Source organism: Carcharhinus amblyrhynchos, chromosome 4 (genome assembly GCF_965287045.1).
Source record: "Carcharhinus amblyrhynchos chromosome 4, sCarAmb.v2.hapA, whole genome shotgun sequence".
In the NCBI taxonomy this organism is placed as follows: Eukaryota; Metazoa; Chordata; class Chondrichthyes; order Carcharhiniformes; family Carcharhinidae; genus Carcharhinus; species Carcharhinus amblyrhynchos.
In genome coordinates this window covers 39428606-39450951 of record NC_137327.1, presented here as the reverse complement: position 1 = coordinate 39450951, position 22346 = coordinate 39428606, and the positions used below count along the sequence as shown (strand labels likewise).

Genomic DNA, 22346 nt, shown 5'->3' with positions numbered 1-22346 from the left:
AGGGAAGAAAGATATCACCTGAAATTTGAAAAAAAAGAGGCTGAGAACACAAAGAAACAAATAAAAAATAACAGGTAGGAAAGGTAAAGAGCACAGATGGGTAAAAAGTACTCAAAGTGAAAGTGTAGAAAGCAAGTAGCCAGAGACCAGCCAGGTAAAACCATAGAATTCCTACAGTGCAAAAGGAGGCCATTTAGAACATTGAGTCTGCACCAATCACAATCCCACCCTGGCCCTATCCCCTTGACCCTAAGCATTTACCCTGCTAGTCCCCCCGACACTATGGGGCAATTTACCATGGCCAGTTAACCTAACCTGCATATCTTTGGACTGTGGGAGGAAACTGGAGCATCCAGAGGAAATGCAGGCACGGGGAGAACATGCAAATTCCACACGAACAGTGACCCAAGGCCAGAATTGAACTGAGGTCCCTGGCACTGTGAGGCAGCAGTTCCAACCACTGTGCCATTGTGCTGCCTAGAGAACAGAAAGAAATGAAGTGTGCCAAATATTAGACTATAGAAGGGAAAGTTGGAGAGCGACAAGGGAAGAGAAAGAGTTTGGGAGAAAGAAAACCTTAAAAAGGAGGAAAGACCGGAGAGATGATGACAATGGGGCAGGCTAAGGAGAAATGGTAAAGAATAATTCATAATCTGGGATAAAGAGGAGAAATAATAATGGAGAATTGATCAATTGAAAGATGTTGGCCATAGATTTGAAGTTAATCATTCTCTCTCTGCATCCATGTTTTATATTTTTAGCTTTTGAAGCTGATAAGTTTTAGCAAAAATGATTGTTATGCATTTATGTTTGTAATCAACTCTTGGAAGCAATGTGCTTTAAAAATGTGTTTAGTCACAATCTGAATCCCAATAAAAAAGGACTAACATTTATAAAGCACCCTTCAAGATTTCAGGATGCCTCAAAGCACTTTACAGCCAGAGAAGGACTTTTGAAATGTAGTTACTGTTGCAATTTGCAAAATTAATTTACATGCTGCTCAGTACCACAGGCAGCAATGTGATTATTACCAAATCACCTTTTTTAGTTTAGTCATGAATGTTGACCAGGATGCTGGGGAGAAATCCTCTGCTTTCTCAGATGGATCTTGAATGGCCATCTCATGGGGCTGATGGGACTTTGATTTGTAATTTCTGCAAAAAGACAGCAATGCAGAAATGGGTAGCGCTCGAATAAAAAACAGTGAGGCATTATGTGGGGGGTTACATGATATATATTAGTTACCTACCTAGACTTGGGTGGACAGGGCACAATTTCAAAATGTATGGAATTTCAACATGAAACATGGAAGTACTGTAAAGAGAATAGATTAGAATTTCGAAGGAGTAGAACAGGTTAGTGGTCTGGGCAGACAAGTTAGTAAAGCAAGGAAGTTATGATAAATCTGTATAAAAATTGGTTTGGCCTCATTGGAGTATGGGATTCAGTTCTGAGCACCACACTTTTGGAAAGATGTGAAGGTATCAAGAGGGTGCAGAAAAGATTCATGAGAATATTTCCAGGTATGAGGAACTTAGGTGTACAGGTTGGAGAAGCTGGGGCTGTTCCATATGAATAAGAGAAGTTTGAGAGAAGATTTGATAGAGACATTCAAAATCATGAGAGAACTGGACAAAGTAGATGGAAAGAAACTTCTTATTGGTGGAAGTATAGAGAACCAGCAGATGCAGATTTAAGATAATAAGCAAAGGAGCAATGGTGACAAGAAAACCTTTTTTTACATAGCAAGTGGTTAGGATCTGGAATGTACTGATTGTGATGAAGCCAGATTCAAACATGACATTCAAAAGAGAATTGAATCATCACGCAAAAGGAAATGTTTGCACAGGGTGAAGGCAGGTAGCATTTGGTGAATTGCCCTTGCAGAGAGCTAGCACATACATGGCTGGCTGAATGGCCTCCTTTTCTATTGTAACCATAGGATTCCTATAAAGCAGAAAGAGGCCATCCAGCCCATCGAGTCTGCACTGACTCTGCAAAAGAACATTTCACCCAGGCCCTCCACTCTACCCTATCCCTGTGACACTGCATAATTATCATGGCTAATCCACCTAACCTACACAACTTTGGACACTAAGGGGCAATTTAACATGGCCAATCCACCCAACCTGTGCATCTCTGAGAGTGGGAGAAAACTGGAGCACCTGGAGGAGACCCACACAGACACGGGAGAATGTGCAAGCTTCTACACAGTCACCCAAGACTGAGACCCTGGCACTGTGAGGCAGCAGTGCTAACCACTATGCCACCATGATTCTAAAATTCTATGGAGCATCAGGCTAGATTGCTGAATCCTCATTTGTTGGACACAACTTAAAATATTTACAGTTATGCAATGAGTGTCATGCAAGTCTTTCATGATACTTGCATTGTAAATGCCGTTTGAAATAATTCATTGATGGTTAAAAATCTGAAAATTGTATTTAATGTTAAAAACATGAATTTAAAATGTAGTGCAGTATCTGGGGACTCATGTAGTGCAGTAAGTTATATCATACTATCCTTTAATTCCCTTATTCAAATCCATTCTTAGTTGATGGGATGATGCTCACCTTCGTCTGCTGGTTGTAAGCATCTACTTGCTCACAGTGTAGGCCCATCAGTTTGCTGACAAACTGGGACAAAATTGTCAGTTTTACTCTGCTGTTATACGTTTGTGTTTTTTTCTTCCTTCATATAAAATTTTCTGTGTTGGAACTTTGCATCGTCGATGAAGACGGGAGAGGTTCCATAAGATTGCGGATGTGGTTCCTATATTCAAGAAAGCGAATAGGGATAGCCCAGGAAATTACCGACCGGTGAGTCTAACCTCAGTGGTTGGTAAGCTGATGGAGAAGATCCTGAGGGACAGACTTTATGAACATTTAGAGAAGTTTAGTATGCTCAAAAGTAGTCAGCACAGCTTTGTCAAAGGCAGATCGTGCCTTACAAGCCTGGTTGAGTTCTTTGAAAACATGACTAAACACATTGACGAAGGAAGAGCGGTAGATGTGGTTTATATGGACTTCAGCAAGGCGTTCGATAAGGTCCCCCATGTAAGACTTCTTGAGAAAGTGAGGGGGCATGGGATCCAAGGGGCTGTTGCCTTGTGAATCCAGAACTGGCTTGCCCGCAGAAGGCAGGGAGTGGTTGTAGATGGGTCTTTTTCTGCATGGAGGTCGGTCACCAGTGGAGTGCCCCAGGGATCTGCTCTGGGACCCACTGTTTGTAATTTTCATAAATGACCTGGATGACGAAGTGGAGAGATGGATTGGTAAGTTTGCCGACGACACGAAGGTTGGCGGTGTGGATAGTTTGGAGGGATGTCAGAAGCTGCAGCATGACATAGATAGGATGCAAGACTGGGCGGAGAAGTGGCAGATGGACATCAACCTGGATAAATGTGTAGTGGTCCATTTTGGCATGTCATATGGGATGAAGGAGTATAATATCAAGGGTAAGACTCTTAGCAGTGTAGAGGATCAGAAGGACCTTGGGGTCCGGGTCCATAGGACTCTTAAATGCCCTCGCAGGTAGAGGATATGGTTAAGAAGGCGTATGGTGTATTGGCCTTCATCAATCGAGGGATTGAGGTTAGGAGTCAGGAGATAATGCTGCAGCTTTATAAGTCCCTAGTCAGACCCCACTTGGAGTACTGTGCTCAGTTCTGGTCACCTCATTCCAGGAGGAATGTGGAAGCTTTTGAAGGGGTGCAGAGGAGATTTACAAGGATGTTGCATGGATTGGGTGGCATGCCTTATGAGTTTGGGTTGAGGGAGCTTGGTCTTTTCTCCTTGGAGAGAGGAAAGATGAGAGGTGACCTGATAGAGGTGTATAAGATGTGGAGAGGTATAGATCGGGTGGATTCTCAGAGGCTTTTTCCCAGGGCTGAAATGGTTGCTATGAGAGGACACAGGTTTAAGGCACTGGGGAGTAGGTACAGCAGAGATGTCAGGGATAAGTTTTTCACTCAAAGGGTGGTGGGTGAGTGGAATCGGCTGCCGTCGGTGGTGGTAGAGGCAAATTCAATAGGGTCTCTTAAGAGACTCCTGGATGAGTACATGGGACTTAATAGGATTGAGGGTTACAGGTAAGCCTAGTAGGTAGGGATATGATCGGCGCAACTTGTGGGTCAAAGGGTCTGCTTGTGCTGTAGTTTTTCTATGTTCTATGTTCTATGAAACTGTCTTGAATTTCTACACATCAGTGACGATAACACAATCCAAATACCTGTGGAAGGCAAGTCCACAGTACTGCAGGACATTGTTGATGATGCACCAAACAGCTTAACTCATTAATGTGAGCTGTATTAACATATCACTGACACTGGTGACTTGAATTCTTTCCACTCAGCTGCTAAATGCATTGGAAGCCAATCCTCAAAAGGTGAATCTGGCCATAGAAGCATTGGGGAACTGTGTGTGTTTTGTATTCTGAATGCTTGATTTGGAGGATTATTAGCATTGCAGTGGATTTCTGTATTTGTCAGGTGCACAACTTTTGTGAGTATAAAAGTTAATAAAAAAAAGTCTTTAAAATTAAATTTTTATTTTTATTATTTTTATTGTGCTGAAGCTGGCTTCTGTTTAGTTTTGCATTGCCTTTTAGATGTCAGCCTCAGCTTAATAGCAGCTCTCTTGCCTGAATCTGACAATAGTGGGTTCAAGCTGCATGCCAGAGAATGGTATACATAATCTAGGCTAACATGTAAATGCAGTATTGAAGAATTGCTCACTGTCAGAGATGCCACTTTTTGGATGACCCAAGCCTCATTTTTCCTTTCAGGTTTATATAATAATTCCCATGGCACAATTCAAAGAAGAGCAGGGAAGTTCTCTTGATATCCTGCTGGTATTTATTGCTCTGCCAACACTTTATCCCATTGTTGTTTATGGATTGTCCAGTACACAATTTGGTTGCTTTGTTTCCTTAAATCATAAATGGCTACACTTGAAAAGTACTGTACTGGCTTTGAGATGTCCTATATAATGAAAGTTTTATTTCACATTTTTCCTTATTTTTCTTGCCAATGAATTCCACGTCAGAGTCGTCTAGTGGCTAAATGGATTATTCTGTATAAATATGTTATTAAGATAAAACATAACACCACTGTCATTCTTAGTAGCTGAGCTCTGGATTATTTGGGTTATTTGCTAAACCTTTCATTGCTTCCATCTCTCTTTTCTCCCTTTCTAATTTGAATATGAAAAGCTCATTCAACTCAAAGGCCATCACTTTAATGACACTTGGCAGTCATTTGATTTATTAGGTTTAGAGAAAAAAAATCCACTAAATATTTCATCGTGCCATGCTAATCCTAGTAATATTGCCAGATGAAGCCTTGTACCTGTATTAGCAGAGACAGAATGGTGCGTAATTTTCTTGTCATCTTTGTAAAATTTCCATGAATCTCCTGAATAATAAAACAGATTTCTTGAAATATTCAGATTTAGGTTTGCTGTAAAAGTACCTGAAAATACATAATAAAAGAAGAAGATTCATGGTTTAATGTACATTTCAAGGGTCCTAAAGGCGAGTAAGTGGAAAATTAACTTTTCACTAGAATGCCTCGAGTCATTTTACAGGATGAGACACCTATTCATTGAAATTTCAATAACTTTGTAACCTACTTTGTCTTTTATTTTATTTTTTTTATATACCTACAGCCATCAGAAAAGATCCGGATTGAGGTTATATCTCTCACTCTTAACAAAGACGCTCAACTCCTAAAAGATGAAACTACTGAACGATTATTTGTTGAATATAGATTCTACAATTTGCCAGCTGAGGAAACGCCAATGTCTCTTCCAAAGCCATACAACGGACAATGGATCCATTACAATCACAGCAACGGTAATGACATAATGATAGGCTGAAACTGGTTAAATAGGGTGTCTTAATATGTTTTCTCCCAGGATTGCATATTAACCATTTATGATGGAAGCACTATTAGCATCCAATTTAAGACTGTTTCTCTTAGCTATCTGTTGGGAATAGAATTCTACATTTTTAAAAAATGATGTTATACTTAATAAAAGTGAGCTTAGAGGAAGAATTAACTGTCATAAATTAGAAGATATCAACACTGGATTTAAGAATTGGCTATTGATAGATCCCAAATTCTTTTGACTATTATCAGTTCTATTAAATTATTTCCTTCTTGCTGATATCTTCTATTGCTATGTATTAAAAAACATTTAATTCAGGACTTGTAGAGGAGAGCCACGTGACTGTAGATTAATAAATCATGTTTGTGTTATTTTAAAAATGCACAAATTAATTAAATCGTCGGATTCCTTATTGTTTGTGCAAAAGCATTTACTGAGTCTAGAACAGGTCTGATTATTGAAATATTTAGTTATTTTGTGACAACTCTATATTTATTTAACAACATAAATTAGTAAAACAAATTATACTCATCATTATGCACGTACTTGATCATGTTTGTACTTGATTCATATTCTTGATTGAAAAACACTTAACGACTAAGAGATTTGATTCTGTAGTTTACATTTTATCAAACGATTCACATTAAGGGTGGGTCAAGATCATAATTATTAATATCTGGATGGTATTGCTCTTAAATGTGCAGCTTTTAAACCATGCTGTGGCATGGTGGCACAGTGGTAAGCAATGCTGCCTCACAGCACCAGGGACCCAGGTTCAATTCCTGGTTTGGGCCACTATGTGTGGAGTTTGCATGTTCTCCCCATGCCTGCATAGGTTTCCTCCAAGGGTTCCAGCTTCCTCTACAGTCTGAAGGACATGCTAGTTAGGTGCATTGGCCATGCTAAATTCTCCCTCAGTTGTATCCAAACAGGTGCCAGAGTGTGGCAACTAGCTGATTTTCACAGTAACTTCAGTGCAATGTAAGCCTACTTGTGACACTATTTAAATAAACTTTAACTTTAAACTTAAACTTTAAATATACTAAAATGTTACTTCATGTTTTAATTGTGATGGCATTTCACAAATTATTATTTTGATTAATATGTAATTACTTCTTGAACCTCAAGAAATAAACTAGTCCTAAAGTACATGGGCATAATATAACTTGAAAGATGCTTTAACAAAGCTTAATTCATATCATTCACTTCTGAGTGTAGTTGGGAACTGAGTGTAGTTTACAATTCAAGTGACTAAATACTCTATTGTGATAAACTTCAGATCTTTTATATTATAATGTAACATAAGTTAACTTCTTATTTTAGTTTGTGTGTGTTTATCTTGTGGTATTGAGTTGCCCCTCAGATTTAACCCTATTAGATTGCAATTGTACTATTTCTCAGATTGGCAGGTGAGATTCCAAAGTACATATTTCAGACCAAATTTACTGTAGTGTTCATTATTAAGACTGAACTGGATCAGGAAGGGACACTCACATACACTTTTACACATATAAAGCAGAGATCTGTTGTCTGGACTGAAAAACTTTCAATGCCCAACAAATTACTTAGAGATGCTTGTGCTCCACATATTGCCATAAGTGTGGTGGAAACCCTGCTCATGTCAGAATGCTAGCAGCTCGAAGGAATTTCCTGAACAATATTCCTGAACAAGTGCAGACAGGTGAATCAAGTAACATGAAATTAAGTCGACTAATTCATATAGTGTACACTTTCAAAAATGAGTTTCACTCTAGATTTAAGTTGTACTACACATTTGTGCCAAGCTTTGAAATGAAGGTAGTCTCTTTTCTCAAACTTAAGTGTGCTAAGGAGTCAGATTGCTAATTTTCTTACGTTGACTTTCTGCCAACTTTGTGCTGACACAAAAGTGGTAGCGTAGTAGATCTTAATTGCTGGAAATAAAAAAAAGGGAAGAATTATACACCAGCCAGCAAATCATACTTTTTATAGTTGAATTTATCCTCCCCTAACAGTTATAGTTCCATTTAAATATCTGCAGGCGTGGAACATTTTCCAGACAAAGCTGCTGTTCAGAGGAGCATCATAGGCCAAAAAAGCATTGCGTGAACTTCTGTCTCTCTCATTTTGGGCAGATATTTTAGATCAATATGAGATACACTTCCCACAATTCTTGAATTCCTGAATTAAATATGTTGGATTAATTTAACCTCATGGAATGCTGTTCCATTCATAATCATGTAAAGGACAACTAAAGTTGCAGAGAATGACTAAATCATCATCAGCCTGCCTATGGCCTGCCTGATTTGAAGGAGCAAGAGTTAGGCTTCCTATGCAAGCTGTCAAACTAGGCTAGAACATCATTGGTAAATGCAAATTTTATAGACAAGGAAGTTGTCAATGCTAGTATGCAAGCTAATCTTTTTTGGAATCCACATCCTTCCATAGGCTTCTCTTTTCCAGTACAATACACTTGCCATCTTCCTAGCCAAGTTGCCAAAGCAACACAGGCTCCAAATGTATTGGTTCTTGTCCAGACTTAGCCAAAGGAAAAGTTACTGAAGAACTGAAGTGTTTGACTTATTCTGAATTTGCTATTAATACAGTCCTGAAATCAAACCCTGTGTGACAGCCTACAGAGAACAGAATGGTTTTACACACTAACAGATGTGAATTCTGTAATGTAAAAACAGAAAATCATGGAAATACTCAGTAGGTCTGTCAAGAGAAAAGAAAGCTATGTTAACACACCAGGTATGCTTTTCATTTCATTAAAACATGAATTCTCATTTCCCCTTAATGCAGGTTTTAACTTCATGCCTGAGTACATTTCTGAACATTTTCCTTCTAACAACAGATTTTGAGATAGTGGTGTGCAATCATTTCTGAAAAGCATGTATTGCTAACTGTCAGATGGGCATTATAAATTGGCGCATCACCTTCATATTTTGTGATCCATAGTTGTGAATATGCTGGTTTAACAGATCATGAGGATAAATGGGCACAGGGATCAGAATGTGCAGTTAAACCACACCGATTCAATGTAATGCAGGCGGTAGGCCAACTTGTGATGTCTATTCATTTGGATGATTGCTGCAAGCAGCCAGCATTAACTGCGCTGTTCGTTCATTACACATATCAGCAGGGGGACCAAAATTATAACTTATAAGCACTACTTAAAATTAGCCTGCACACCTCTTCAAGAAGAGCTTTGTTGCTGGAACAGGTGCTGGTACTCATGGAGGAAGTGAATCTGACCTGGAAAACATTTAAGAATGATGCATCTGAGAGCGAGTGGGCTCCAACATGTTACGATGCTGCACTAGAGGCTTTTCTGGAGGAAAGAAGACTATACCCACAGGGTCCCAAGAGGCCTTCCAGACATATGCTCAAAAGGCAATGGGAGCTGATAGCTGTTGGGGTTGATGGCAGGGGACAAGTCCCAAGGACCTAGAGATGCAGTGTCACAGTTCAATGACTTAAAACTAGTGGTCATGCTCAATGAATACATCTTCTGATCCCTTTTGCTACCAATTGCACTAATAACCTCAAAAACTCCTTAATTGTTCATAAATGAATGATGAAGATGTGGTCAATCTCTGTCAGTCAAGGCTCAATCATCAAGCAAAATTATTCGGCATCTGAAAGCAAGAGACATTTGTATGCTTCACCTCACTCTCATACGCATAGCACTGCTGGATGCCTCGTATTACAGCCCTTTTCAACCACATCAGCCTAGCATATTACAAGATACTCATTGACACACTCCCCTGTCTTGAAGGATAAGGTGGTGCAGAACCATAGGAAACAGTAATTTGCTGAAGTGGGCAGGTACAAGTGCAGGATCTCACTCCTGCGGAGGAGATGGTGCAAACCATGATTCTGTGGCTAGCAGCAGGGCTGAAACTATCAAAAGTGACAGCATTAGAGGTGGAATCTGCAAATGGTGAGACACTAGGTAAGAGTGGGCTGCAGAGACAAACAAGGATAGCACAGGCACCAACTTACAGGGCAAGGTTACATAATGCAACAGCAAAAAATTCAGTTGGAGCTTTGATGGAGTACCCCACAGGTGAACACTGAGGGGTATACACAACGAAATGCTTGCTGCATTGGGAAAACTTGCCAGAAAGCCTATGTTCAATGTTAATTAACATGGAGGAGTCCAATGCCAACTTGGCACAGTGTGTCTGGAAGTGATGTCCAACTCTGTTCACACACTTACAAATGCAGCATCTGATGGGCTATGTTGCAACCAGTACAGCACAAGGACCAGCCGTTCAATATCGGAGTAGTGCAGCGCAAAGTCAGAAATACTGTTAAGAAAGCTCAGACTGCTGCAATCATAGCTGTGGATTACAGTGTGCAAAGAAACTTGCAGGTGTTACAGCAGATCAGGAAATTACTCGGATTCTGAGACATCATTCTGGGGGAGTGACAGTGCATTCATGGAACACAAAATGCTATCTTCTGTCTTAAGGTAACAGCATTCATCCCCCCATCCCTCACACTCTGCCAATGCCCTTGCTGTAACCAGACAGCCAGCCCAGGTAGTTGCCACCCATGCCCAGATGGTGGTGTTCACAATGAAGCCATCTAAGATACAGAACTTGAGGTCATCCTCCAAGGCCATTTGCAGTTTCCTCCATTGAAGGTTTGCAGCCTTCTACAAACTGTGCAGCAGCAATTGGAGTAGCATTGCATAGGTGGATGAGGCCAGGCAAAGGTACATGGAAGACAGGCACCAAGGGAATAGATAATGATGATTGGTTGCCATTTGTATCATGATTTGATTCATAAATTGATTTGTAAAGTTTATTTTTTGGTGGCTTTTAATTTTGCATTGTAACAAGTGGAAACTAATGGCCAGTGTTGGAGGGAAGGCAAGGCAAAGGACTGTTGGTGAAAGGGGATTTGAGGTGGTGGTTCCTGGTATCATATTGGCTATTGGTCCTTCACAGAGAATCCATAAAGAAAACGCTACCTAGTTACCTCCTTTCTTCCTTTTCTTCTTCTACATATCCTTGTCCTCCTCCTCCTCCTGTGCATGCTCCTGCTGCTCAGTATATATTGTCACAACCAGGTGAGAAGGAGTGAACTGGCTCCCATCTATTCAACCTCCTTGGTTGGTTACAACAAAGGTCTTAGTTTCTTTTTCACAGGAATATGTCTTTTCCAAGTCTACATGTGTATTTAATGATTTGAGATGCACACAATAAGGAGCCAGTCAAACCAGGTTTTCTTGAGTCAAAGGAAGAGTCAACTTATTAACCACTATACTTGAGAAAAATAGTAAAAACACAACGTCAAGCATTCGACCCTCATGCAATCATTCGGACACAGGTATCAGAAATAAGAACAGTTAGAACCCAATAAAATAAGGTAAAAAGCTTTGGAGGTAAATGCTCTTTGATTGTCCTTGAAGCATGGATTTTAAACAGTATAGCTGGTTTAGATTCTTGGATGGGGTCAAATATGGAAGATTTTATAATTATTACACAATCTCAGGTCATTGGTAGGTTTCTAGTTTCAACGAGCTGCCTGTGGAAACAAAATATGTACACATATTTTTTCAAGCAAAAAGTTTAGTCAGCTGACAATGGCTCAGCTGCACTGTTTCACAAGCCCTTCTTCATTTGAATTTGTACCCAGTGGCAACTACAAAGCAGACATAGTGGTAATTGTAAACATGGTGCCATTTGCAACCATGTGATTAGGATGAGGTAATCAGATATCACCATATGGAAGCAGAATGCGTGTGCAGGTTATCCAAAATTGCTTTCTCATGCTCCTAGGTAAAAGAATAGGTGACAGTTTTAGATTTTGTATTAGATGAAAATATTTTATATACACAATTTTTAGAAGATTTGATATGATCTACAGTCAGTGTCTAACAATTGCAATGTACAACAAACACTGAAATTAGAGAAATTAAAATCAATTGCTAATGTCTATGTGAAAATAATGCACCAGAAACACTTTAAGCATTTGAATGTGGCCTCTGCTCATCAAAATTTTTACTCTTGAGTAATTATGAAATAATTACTAACCCCACAAACACTGATGCTATGTTTAGATGTTGTCGAATTTGGTCAGTTTCAGTATTACAAGCGCAAATACTACCTCAGTTCTTTGGAAACACAAAGAAGTACTATGTAATGCAAGACATATAAGACGTAAATAAAACCATCAATGTGCTGAAAGTTGTAAGTATTGTTTTGTGATGCAACATAATACATCAATAAACTATAAATGTTTTACACAGGATAATTTTTAATACACAAAATTATTGGTAAAAAATACATTTTATTGCAGCTTTTCACCTCACACTCATCGGGATAATCGCACGAATATAAATATCAGGAGAACAACAACTTTATAATTATGGGAAGAGTATACTGATTGGCTGGCAATGGACTCTGGTAGATACTTGCCATGGAGAATGTACCAGTTAATGATAAGTGAGCTAACTGCCAAGAATTGTTTTGCAAATTTAAACCAAGCAGCTTGTATCCGATTGGTCAAGGCACTGCCCTGAAGAATGAATTAATGAATGGCTATCACCCATTTTGTTTAACTGAACCAAATGCAATGTGTACATTTTTTTGTCTGGAAACATGCAGACACATTGCACCTACTTTAGTTAAACAAATTAAGTGATAGCCATTCACTCATTCATTCCTCAGTACAATGCCATGACCTATCAGAATCAAACTGCTTGGTTTAAATTTTCAAACAATGCTTGACAGTTAACTGTCAGTCACCATTAATTGGCGCACCCTCCATGGCAACATCTCTACCAATCAAAGTTCAATTACCAGCCAATCAGCACCTTCTTATAGAGTATACAATTGTTACTACCATTAAATTGGTATTCTTGTAATTGTCCTGATGAATGCAAGACAAAAGACTTCAATAAAATGTTGTTTTTCAGCAATGCTTAAGTTGTATAAATGACTATACAAAATTATGTTGATGGATGGTACTGAATGCTGACTTAACTATACAGCTCAGACTAAGTATTATTGGGAACTTTGATCACGTTCATTCTCTAAAACTTAGCTAAAATGGTGTTTTTAATCTGCAGTTTTTAAGTGGTCATTGCCATATTTTGTCACCAAAATCATTATCACATGTTGCCTATTGGAAACATTTAGAAAACAAAGGAAACAGAATAAAATATGACTACAAATAGCAACATGTGTATTTTGCCCTGAGATTCAGTATTTTACTGCAGACTCATATTTTTGGAAGTAGGGTTCATTGTATTGTCTAAGTGCCCTTAAGATGTGTGGGAAAATAAAGCTTTGCTTCTAATAATTCTTTATTGTCAGCATTATTCTAAAATAATCTGATGAAACTACGATGACAACAAAATCATGTAAATAGGACTAACTGAAATCCTGACTTAGTGATATTCTGACAAATATCATTTTTTTTTGTTTCTTTCTCCTTAAATTTAATATCAGTCTGACAGGCTGTCTCAGATTTAGTATTTATGTCAAGTAGCCAATATATGTAGTGGTTAGAGTTTCAGTAAAAAGGCTAACCATAAGTTTGTGGTGCTACGAGTCGGTATTTGAGAACTGAGTAGTTTCTAGTTCTGACAAAATGCCATGCTGTAGGTTTTAGTTAGTGCATAATGCTACACCTCTGTCAAAGCAGAGTTGTGGCAGATGTGGAGGATTAAATTACTTGCAATGTCAGGAAGGACAACTACACTGCCATATATTATCATTATCACCAGCTCCATGGGTGAAAGAACATGCAGTAAATCCCCTTAAATATACGGCAATAAATGGTGCCTGCTTTTCCAATTGACACTGCCAGTGCCATTAACAGAAAGTGACAGTTATGTGGCACAGTCAAACATTGCCTGTATCATTTTTTGACAGAGTGCATATAAAACTGCCACCAATGTGACATGTGATCACATGACCTTAGATTTAATACTCTTATACCTTTCAGCTTGCTATCTCTTGCTGGGTAAACATAAAGGCAAAGAAATTGAGGCTTGTTGTTATATTCTTTTCTAAATTGAATGTAAGAGTTGATATCAGTTTGCATCAAATAACTAGCATTGTGTTTTCTTGACAGTGATCTATGTGGATCAAGAAAATAACCAACAAAGGAGGCAGTTCCTTTGGTCAGTGCTCCAGGGGCTAGAATCAAACCTTGAGAGGTAAATATTAATGGTACTTGTGTCACAGGAGTTTCTTCTGGATGTAGACTTTGTACTATCGTGATTGGAACTTCATTTGAAAGTGCTTTATATTATCTGATACTGATAGGGTGGTAGAGCATGCTATTAATTCTTTTTAACAGCCAAAGTGAATATTATTCTTTTCGAGGAATTAAAATTAAAAATAAATTTGCATTCAACAAATAAATCATTCCCCTGTTTCTACTTATACGCTATATTAATAAATGTTCACTAAACTTTCACTTTCGAAATAGGACTAATCTTGATAAGCAGTGGGGCCAATTTTCTTGCCCTCCGGTTCTAGTTCTGGACAGGTAAACAGCTCCAGAGGGCACTGCACCTGTCGGGATGTATTACTATTTAATTTTGTGGGTGCATCCATAAATATTTCATTACCAACTTATTGTGTGTGAAATCTTTCAATGCATTCTGAAACTATGGGTGGAATCTTGACGACTACAGTCTCAGCTGTTGACTAAACAGCCAGAAGAAATCCACATTATCTTTTTCGGGAAGGCTTGCTACATCTTTTGCCACTCAGACCAGTGGTAGACTTTCTCCCACAATCAATGACCCTTGGGGTAGAAGTCCCACCCGTTGAAAACTGTTGAGCAATCAGAGGCCAGCAGACCTACTGAACAGCAGCGCTTCCAGGAATGCTACGGCTACTGTCAGTATGACACCTACATGAGTTCTCCTATCAAGGAAGGATCCAGGCATGAGTGATGAGGGAAAGGTGATTGTGGTGAAGGGGATTCAGCAGGAAAGGCTCTCAGCTGAACCCCACCTTCCCGATGCCAAGTCCCTGATTCAGATCAGGCATCGAGTGCCTTTAAATGAGGGAACTCCAAGCAGACGCACCAGGGTTTGCTCGCTGTGCTTCCCACATGGTGAGCCTTCTGCCTAAGGTTAATACCAATGGCAGTGGGATAAGGCCTTTCAGTGGCAATCCCATTTAAGGGCCTCAATTGGTGGCCCAACCCATGAGCCTTCCTGTCCCAGACTTAATCAGGGAGGAAAGTGGTAGGATCCCCAATCCCCACTTGATTAAATGCTTCCCCTCCACCAAATTCACCCTGGGGGAGAATGCATATTTGTTGCAAGTTATGTCATATTCAGTAGTTTTTTTTAAGAGTCTGGCACAAAAAAATTTAAAATGTGCGTCTTGTGAAGCAGATTTTTGTTTGAAGATTTGAACTTCAGACAGAAATCAGATTCTATCTCCTCAACTGTGACACTTCTTGATGAAATGTACTTTTATTACAGTATAAAATTTACAATAGTCAGTGATCCACCTGAAGATGAACAGGACTTGGAGTGTGAAGATGTTGGCTTTGCATATGTTAATCTGAGGGAGATTTTTGAAAAGGAAGCGGACATTATTGAACAGGATATTAACAGTGAGTACTCTGAATATGTGTTCAATTTCTATTGTTGTCGAGAGCAAAAACAGTCAGAGTTCTAGCTGTTGTTTTGTTTAATATGTTCTGTATATATTTGATAATTTTGTTCTTTTGCACTTCGTTAGCACTGATTTCAACTGTTGTAATTGGCCTATTAAATCTATGAATCATTTTAGATCTAAAGTAACTGGTAACATGAAGACCATGATAAACCCATTTCTAGTTAATACTGGTGTAACTATTCAAATAATTTAGAAGTGATAACATCACTTTTCTGAAAACTATTTTGTGTGCTTTACACATTTCTGCGGAATACTCTACAAAAACTGCTGGTATTATGCCTTTTCTTACAGTAAGCTATTTCATCATAAGTTCCCACCTATTGATGTTTATGTCATCTTTCCATAAGAATCGACTTGGAGGAGAGGAGGAACAATGAAGTATAATTTCTTTTAAAATAACAGACCTTGTAAAGTATTTAAATGTTTATAATAGAATTCAGTTTGATTTCAATAAACCACTCTAGTTTTTTCTTTTGTTTGGTGATTCTATCAGAACATCTTCATTATAGTATATCTTTTAAATCACTCATGTTGTTGTGTTCACTTCCTGTCTTCCAAATTTGGCCTGATATTGGAATACAAACAAGTTAACTTATGGTATTTGAGTGGAAGTTTTAGTACTGGTGAATACCAAGATATAAATATTCTTAGTCTGTAAAATTAAGATGACTGATACTGGTGGGATTCATTTGCCACCTTGTTTATTATAAGCTAACAAAGAGGGGAATCATCTACTCTTATGATCATCAATATTGTGAGCCATAAATTACTCAGGTCACAATCCCTGCAGTTAGACCGCGATTTTACCCAAAGGTGCCCTCCAGATTAAGTTTGCTGCTGGAATCCTTAAAATAAAAATCATACAGTTCTTTGTATGATATCTCTTGTATAATCATAGAATCCCCACAGTGCAGAAGGAGGCCATTTGACCCACTGAGTCTGCAATAATCACAATCCCACCCAGCCTCTATCCCCATAACCCCATGTATTTATCCTGCTAATCCCCCTGACACTAAGGGCAATTTAGCATGGTCAATCCACCTAACCTGCCCATCTTTGGAGTGTGGGAGGAAACCCCTGCATGCACGGGGGGAGAATGTGCAAACTCCATTCAGACAGTGACCCGAGGCTGGAATGGAACTCAGTTCCCTGGCACTGTAAGGCAGCAATTCTAACCACTGTGCCACCATACTGCCCTGAAGCACTCCTCTGCTGCTGTACATGCATCAAGGCAACTTCCAGCAAATCTAACATTGACATGGAGGGTTTGCCCTCTACATAAAAGCAAGTGATGTCTCTTTCATTTAAAAATGTTGAATGAGTTAAATGTAGAAAATAGCATGCTACCAACATCTTACTATTCATGTCACTCTGCACTTTGGAAACCCATCATAATAACAGCATGATTGGGCAAAGACAAAAATGGATTATTCTCAAGCTTTCCCATAACATATGTCAATGGCTTGATAAATATATCCCTGACAACACTTTAGGTGACAGTGCATGGATACTCCATAATGATAAAATAAAAATACTGTGGATGCTGGAAATCTGAAATAAAAACAGGAACTGTTGGAGAAGCTCAGCAGGATTGGCAGCATCTGTGTTGAGAGAAGTAGAATTAAAGTTTTTAGCCCATATGACTCTTTTTCCTTGCTCCATGGCTGCTTGAAATTAACCTATAGCATAAAAAAAAAGTGCAATCACTATTTGACAGCTATAGGAATAGATGTCCTGGCAAATAATCTTGTTTCGAGTCTTCAAGTAACAGCTACTTGGGCTTCTTACACAAAGCTCCTCACTGAGATCTTTGTACAATCTTCATGGCCTATTACATTTTTTAACATTGGATTTAAGTATCGTGTAGGTGAACCTCCCACTGAGTGGGAACAGAAATATCCAAGTAATCTTGTTGGCCCTTATGCTGTCAAAGGCACAGCCAGCTCCATCCAAATGCAAAGCAAAAATAAGTACTTTAAAAGCTCATCTGTAACTCTGACAATCACTGCTCAGAGGCTTTCAGACTGAAGCCTACAAAGTGAAACATTTCCATTGCTCACAGCTGATGCGGGAAATGCTAGCATCTCATATTTCATTGTTAATTACCCTTGGTACAGTAGGTGCACAGTTTATGCACAGTTTATGTACAGCTCTTGTACGCAGGATTCTCCTTGTTCTAGGGATTTTCCACAGGCTGATCTTAATAAGATCATGGCTGATCTTTACGACCATTGACGTACTTCTGCTGTGTAATTGCTGTTGTAATATAAGAAAACACAGCAGCCAATTTCCTCACAGCAAGATCTACAAACAGCAGTGACATGAATCACAAGCTAATTTGTTTCAATGATGTTAGTTAAGGGACAACTATTGGCCCGAAAGAACTGATATGAGAATACTGCCATGGGATCCTGAGGTGGTCTCAGTTTAAAATCTCATATGGAAGGTAGTATCTCTGACACTGTATTAGCTTGGATTACATCATCAAGTCCATATATTAAAGGCTTGAATTCAGGAACTTCTGATTCTGGGATGGCTGCTATCACTGAAAAAAGTCTGACAACACCAGGTTTTAGTCCAACCTATTTATTTGATAATAAATCTCTAAACTGTCTGTGCTTTATATGCTCTGTCTGAGGCCAGAACTCTCCATTCACCTGACGAAGGGGGTAACCCCGAAAGCTAGTGAGTATATTATCAAATAAATAGGTTGGACTAAAACCTGGTGTTGTCAGACTTTTTACTGTGTTTACGCCAGTCCAACGCCGGCATACCCACATCATGCTATCACTGAGCCAGGTCTGTCATAACCCAGCTGTATTGATGTATGCCATTTAAGAGGGCTCCAGAAACTACTGTACTGCCATTCTGTGTGGAAACTTGTTGGAAAAGTTTCACCCACCAATGCATTTCCAAACATGCTGGTCTGTTTGTTTCTGTCCAAAGTTGCCAGATAATATAATTAAATTCAGGCCTTTAGCAAATGCCTCTTTTACCTAAAAGAACCAAAATAAGAACATAAGAACATAAGAAATAGGAGCAGGAGTAGGCCATCTAGCCCTTCGAGCCTGCCCCGCCATTCAGTAAGATCATGGCTGATCTGTCGTGGCTCAGTTCCACTTTCCCGCCCTCTCCCCATAACCCTTAATCCCCTTGCCTATCAAAAACCTATCAACCCACATCTTAAATATATTTAGCGAGGCAGCCTCCACCACTTCAACAGGCAGAGAATTCCAGAGATTCACCACCCTTTGAGTGAAGAAGTTCCTACTCAACTCCGTTCTAAACCGCCTCACCTTTATCTTGAGGCTGTGCCCTCTAGTCCTACTGTCTTTTCTGAGCGGGAAGAGCCTGTCCACCTCTATCCTATCCATCCCATTCATCATCTTATATGTCTCAATGAGATCTCCCCTCATTTTTCTAAACTCTAACGAGTACAAGCCCAGTTTATTCAGCCTCTCCTCATAGTTCAACTCCGGTATCAGCCTAGTAAACCTCCTCTGCACTCCCTCCAAGGCCAAAATATCCTTGTGTAAGTGCGGCAACCAAAACTGCACACAGTACTCCAGCTGCGGCCTCACCAGTGCCCTGTACAGTTGCAGCAAGACCTCCCTACTTCTATATTCAATCCCCCTCGCTATGAAGGCCAGCATCCCATTCGCCTTCCTGACCACCTGCTGCACCTGCAGGCTGGGTTTTTGCGACTCATGCACAAGGACCCCGAGGTCCCTCTGCACCGTCGCATGCTGCAGTTTTTCGCCATGTAAGTAATAGTCCTTCCTACCATTATTCCTACCAAAGTGGACAACTTCACACTTGCCAACATTAAATTCCATTTGCCAGTTCCTGGCCCATTCGCCCAGCCTATCTAAATCCTTCTGCAGACTTTCCACACCCTCCGCACAATTTGCCGTTCCACCAATCTTGGTGTCACCACTTCAACAGGCAGAGAATTCCAGAGATTCACCACCCTTTGAGTGACGAAGTTCCTCCTCGACTCCATTCTAAACCGCCCCCCCTTTATCTTGAGGCTGTGCCCCCTAGTCCTACTGTCCTTTCTGAGCGGAAAGAGTCTCTCCACCTCTATCCTATCCATCCCATTCATCATCTTATACGTCTCAATGAGATCTCCCCTCATTCTTCTAAACTCTAACGAGTACAAGCCTAGTTTATTCAGCTTCTCCTCATAGCTCAACCCCCTCAACTCTGGCATCAGCCTAGTAAACCTCCTCTGCACTCCCTCCAAGGCCAAAATATCCTTGTGTAAGTGCGGCGACCAAAACTGCACACAGTACTCCAGCTGCGGCCTCACCAGTGCCCTATACAGCTGCAGCAAGACCTCCCTACTTTTATATTCAATCCCCCTCGCTATGAAGGCCAGCATCCCATTCGCCTTCCTGACCACCTGCTGCACCTGCAAGCTGGGTTTTTGCGACTCATGCACAAGGACCCTGAGGTCCCTCTGCACTATCGCATGCTGCAGTTTTTCGCCACGTAATAGTCCTTCCTACCATTATTCCTACCAAAGTGGACCACCTCGCACTTGCCAACATTAAATTCCATTTGCCAGTTCCTGGCCCATTCGCCCAGCCTATCTAGATCCTTCTGCAGACTCTCCACACCCTCCGCGCAATTTGCCGTTCCACCAATCTTGGTGTCATCAGCAAATTTTGACACCATACACTCGGTTCCCTCCTCCAGATCATCTATATAAATGGTAAATAGCTGAGGCCCCAGCACCGACCCCTGGGGCACTCCACTAGTCACCAACTGCCAATCCGAATAGCACCCATTGACCCCCACTCTCTGCCAAAATAAATCGGAGGATTAGGGGGATGGACTTGGAAGCAAAAACATGTCTGTGTCATTGGATGCACATCAGGAAGTGATTTTACCTCAATTCGTTTCTGGCATCACCCAGCTGCAAATCGAAGGAACAGAGTTGGATGCATATTAGGAGTCGAACACCAGTGCAGAGCAGTCAAACTTTTGGAGGGATTGGCATTTTGCTGCCCCATAGAGATAAACAACCCACCAGAGCAAAGATGCTGGAGATTTCCATGGAATAATTTCCAGGAGTAATCCTTTGCTGCTTAATGGAGTCCACATCAGGTCCAACATGAGGCCCACTTGTTGCCTGTAGTATTGTAATTGATCTGATTTCTAGGAAGCCTGAAAACAACCTCCAAAAACTGGCATTGGGACAGATGAAAGAACATCCCCATTGCCAGAAACTAAATTGGCAAGCATTAAGAAGTGGGCTCTTGGCAAAGATGTGTTCTGTACCAATTTCTGGCTCGATCTCTCTTAATAAAAGCAGAATTCCTAGACTAAGCTAATGGTTCCTATAGCTAAGCACTGAGATCATCATCTATAAAGGCACAGTGTTGTTTTTTACGTTGCAGCCTAGGTCAGTGGAGAACAAGCTAACTGTGTTGCCGTCCACATTAATATTTGTAGTTTGTGACCAACTGTCTTGTAAATCAATGGCATTTGGGGCTATTCAACATTAAGTACATGTACGGGAGTGGCTGACACATTGGGTAGCACCTGTGGAAGTGATATCATGATTTTCTATTTATAACAAGGGAAATGGATTCTAAAAGTAGGAAAATCTTACTGCAGCTGGACAGGGCTTTGGCCATCAAGTCCTGCAGTGAGGCTTGAACCCAGAGCTTCTTGCTCAGAGGCAAGGACACTATCCATTGCACCACAAGACCCTCCTGATGTTCCTCCCACATCTGGAGTCCTGTGCACAGTCTTAGTCTCTTTATTTGAAAAATAATCTAATTGTGTTAGAAGCAGTTCAGATAAGGCTCCCTTGACTCATTCCTGGGATGAAAAGAGATTTAACAGGTAGGGCCCATACCCATTGAAGTTTAGAAAATAAGAGGTGATCTTTTTGAAACAAAAGGATCCTGACAGGAATTGATAGGGTAGAAGGATGTTCATCTTATGGGGGAGACTAGCAATGGAGGCTTGGTCATTGAATTTATTCAAGGTTGAGGTAATTCGATTTTTGATAGACAAAGGAAATTAAAGATTATGGGGGTAGTCAGAAAAGAAAAGTTGAGACCACGAGCATATTAGCTATAATCTTATTTAATGGCGGAGCAAACTGAATGGCCTACTTCTGCTCATAAGTTCTTTGATCCCATAATTGTACAATGAATGTGTGAAGACCTCACTACAAAAATGCAGCAGTGCCAATGCAGCAGTACCTTTATTAGTCCCAGTAGGAACATCAGGGAGGTCTTGTGGCATACTGGGTTACATACCCACTTCTGAGCCAAAAGCTGAGGGTTGACATCTCACTCCAAGACTTGATGCCCAAGGAGTATGCTTTCAGAATGCAGTCAAAGATTCGTAGAATCCCTACAGTGCAGAGGAGGCCATTCAGCCCATCGAGCCTGCACCAGCAACAATCCCACCCAGGCCCCATCCCCATAATATCACATATTTACTCTGCTAATCCCTCCGATACTAATGGACATCTTAGCACAGCCAATCAACCTCACTTGCACATATTTGGATCACGGGAGGAAACCGGAGCACCCGGAGGAAAGCCACGCAGACACAGGGAGAACATGCAAACTCCACACAGACAGTGATCCAAAGCTGGAATTGAACTCAGATCCCTAGTGCTATGAGGCAGCAGTACCAACCACTGTGCCATGGCGCCACCGCGGGTTGAATAGCAATTTGTAAATTATTACAACATACATCAATGGCAGGCGTTAAGAGTGAGAGATATTCCTGGTCAGCCATGTGATGAAAAGAACTCTGAGCCTCTACCATCACTATCCATAGC

At 40.3% G+C, this 22346-nt stretch overlaps 1 protein-coding gene across 4 annotated transcripts in view; it reads left to right on the top strand.

Moving 5' to 3' along the window:
• The window catches only part of rpgrip1l (RPGRIP1 like), a 212816-nt gene that overhangs the window by 171310 nt on the left and 19160 nt on the right, over positions 1 to 22346 (top strand). For all 4 annotated transcript variants that reach the window (XM_080187007.1, XM_080187008.1, XM_080187006.1 and 1 more), the window contains 3 exons: positions 5667 to 5853; positions 13965 to 14049; positions 15337 to 15470. In XM_080187007.1, the coding sequence (XP_080043133.1) occupies positions 5667 to 5853; positions 13965 to 14049; positions 15337 to 15470 (406 nt within the window). The remainder of the gene's footprint in view (positions 1 to 5666; positions 5854 to 13964; positions 14050 to 15336; positions 15471 to 22346) is intronic.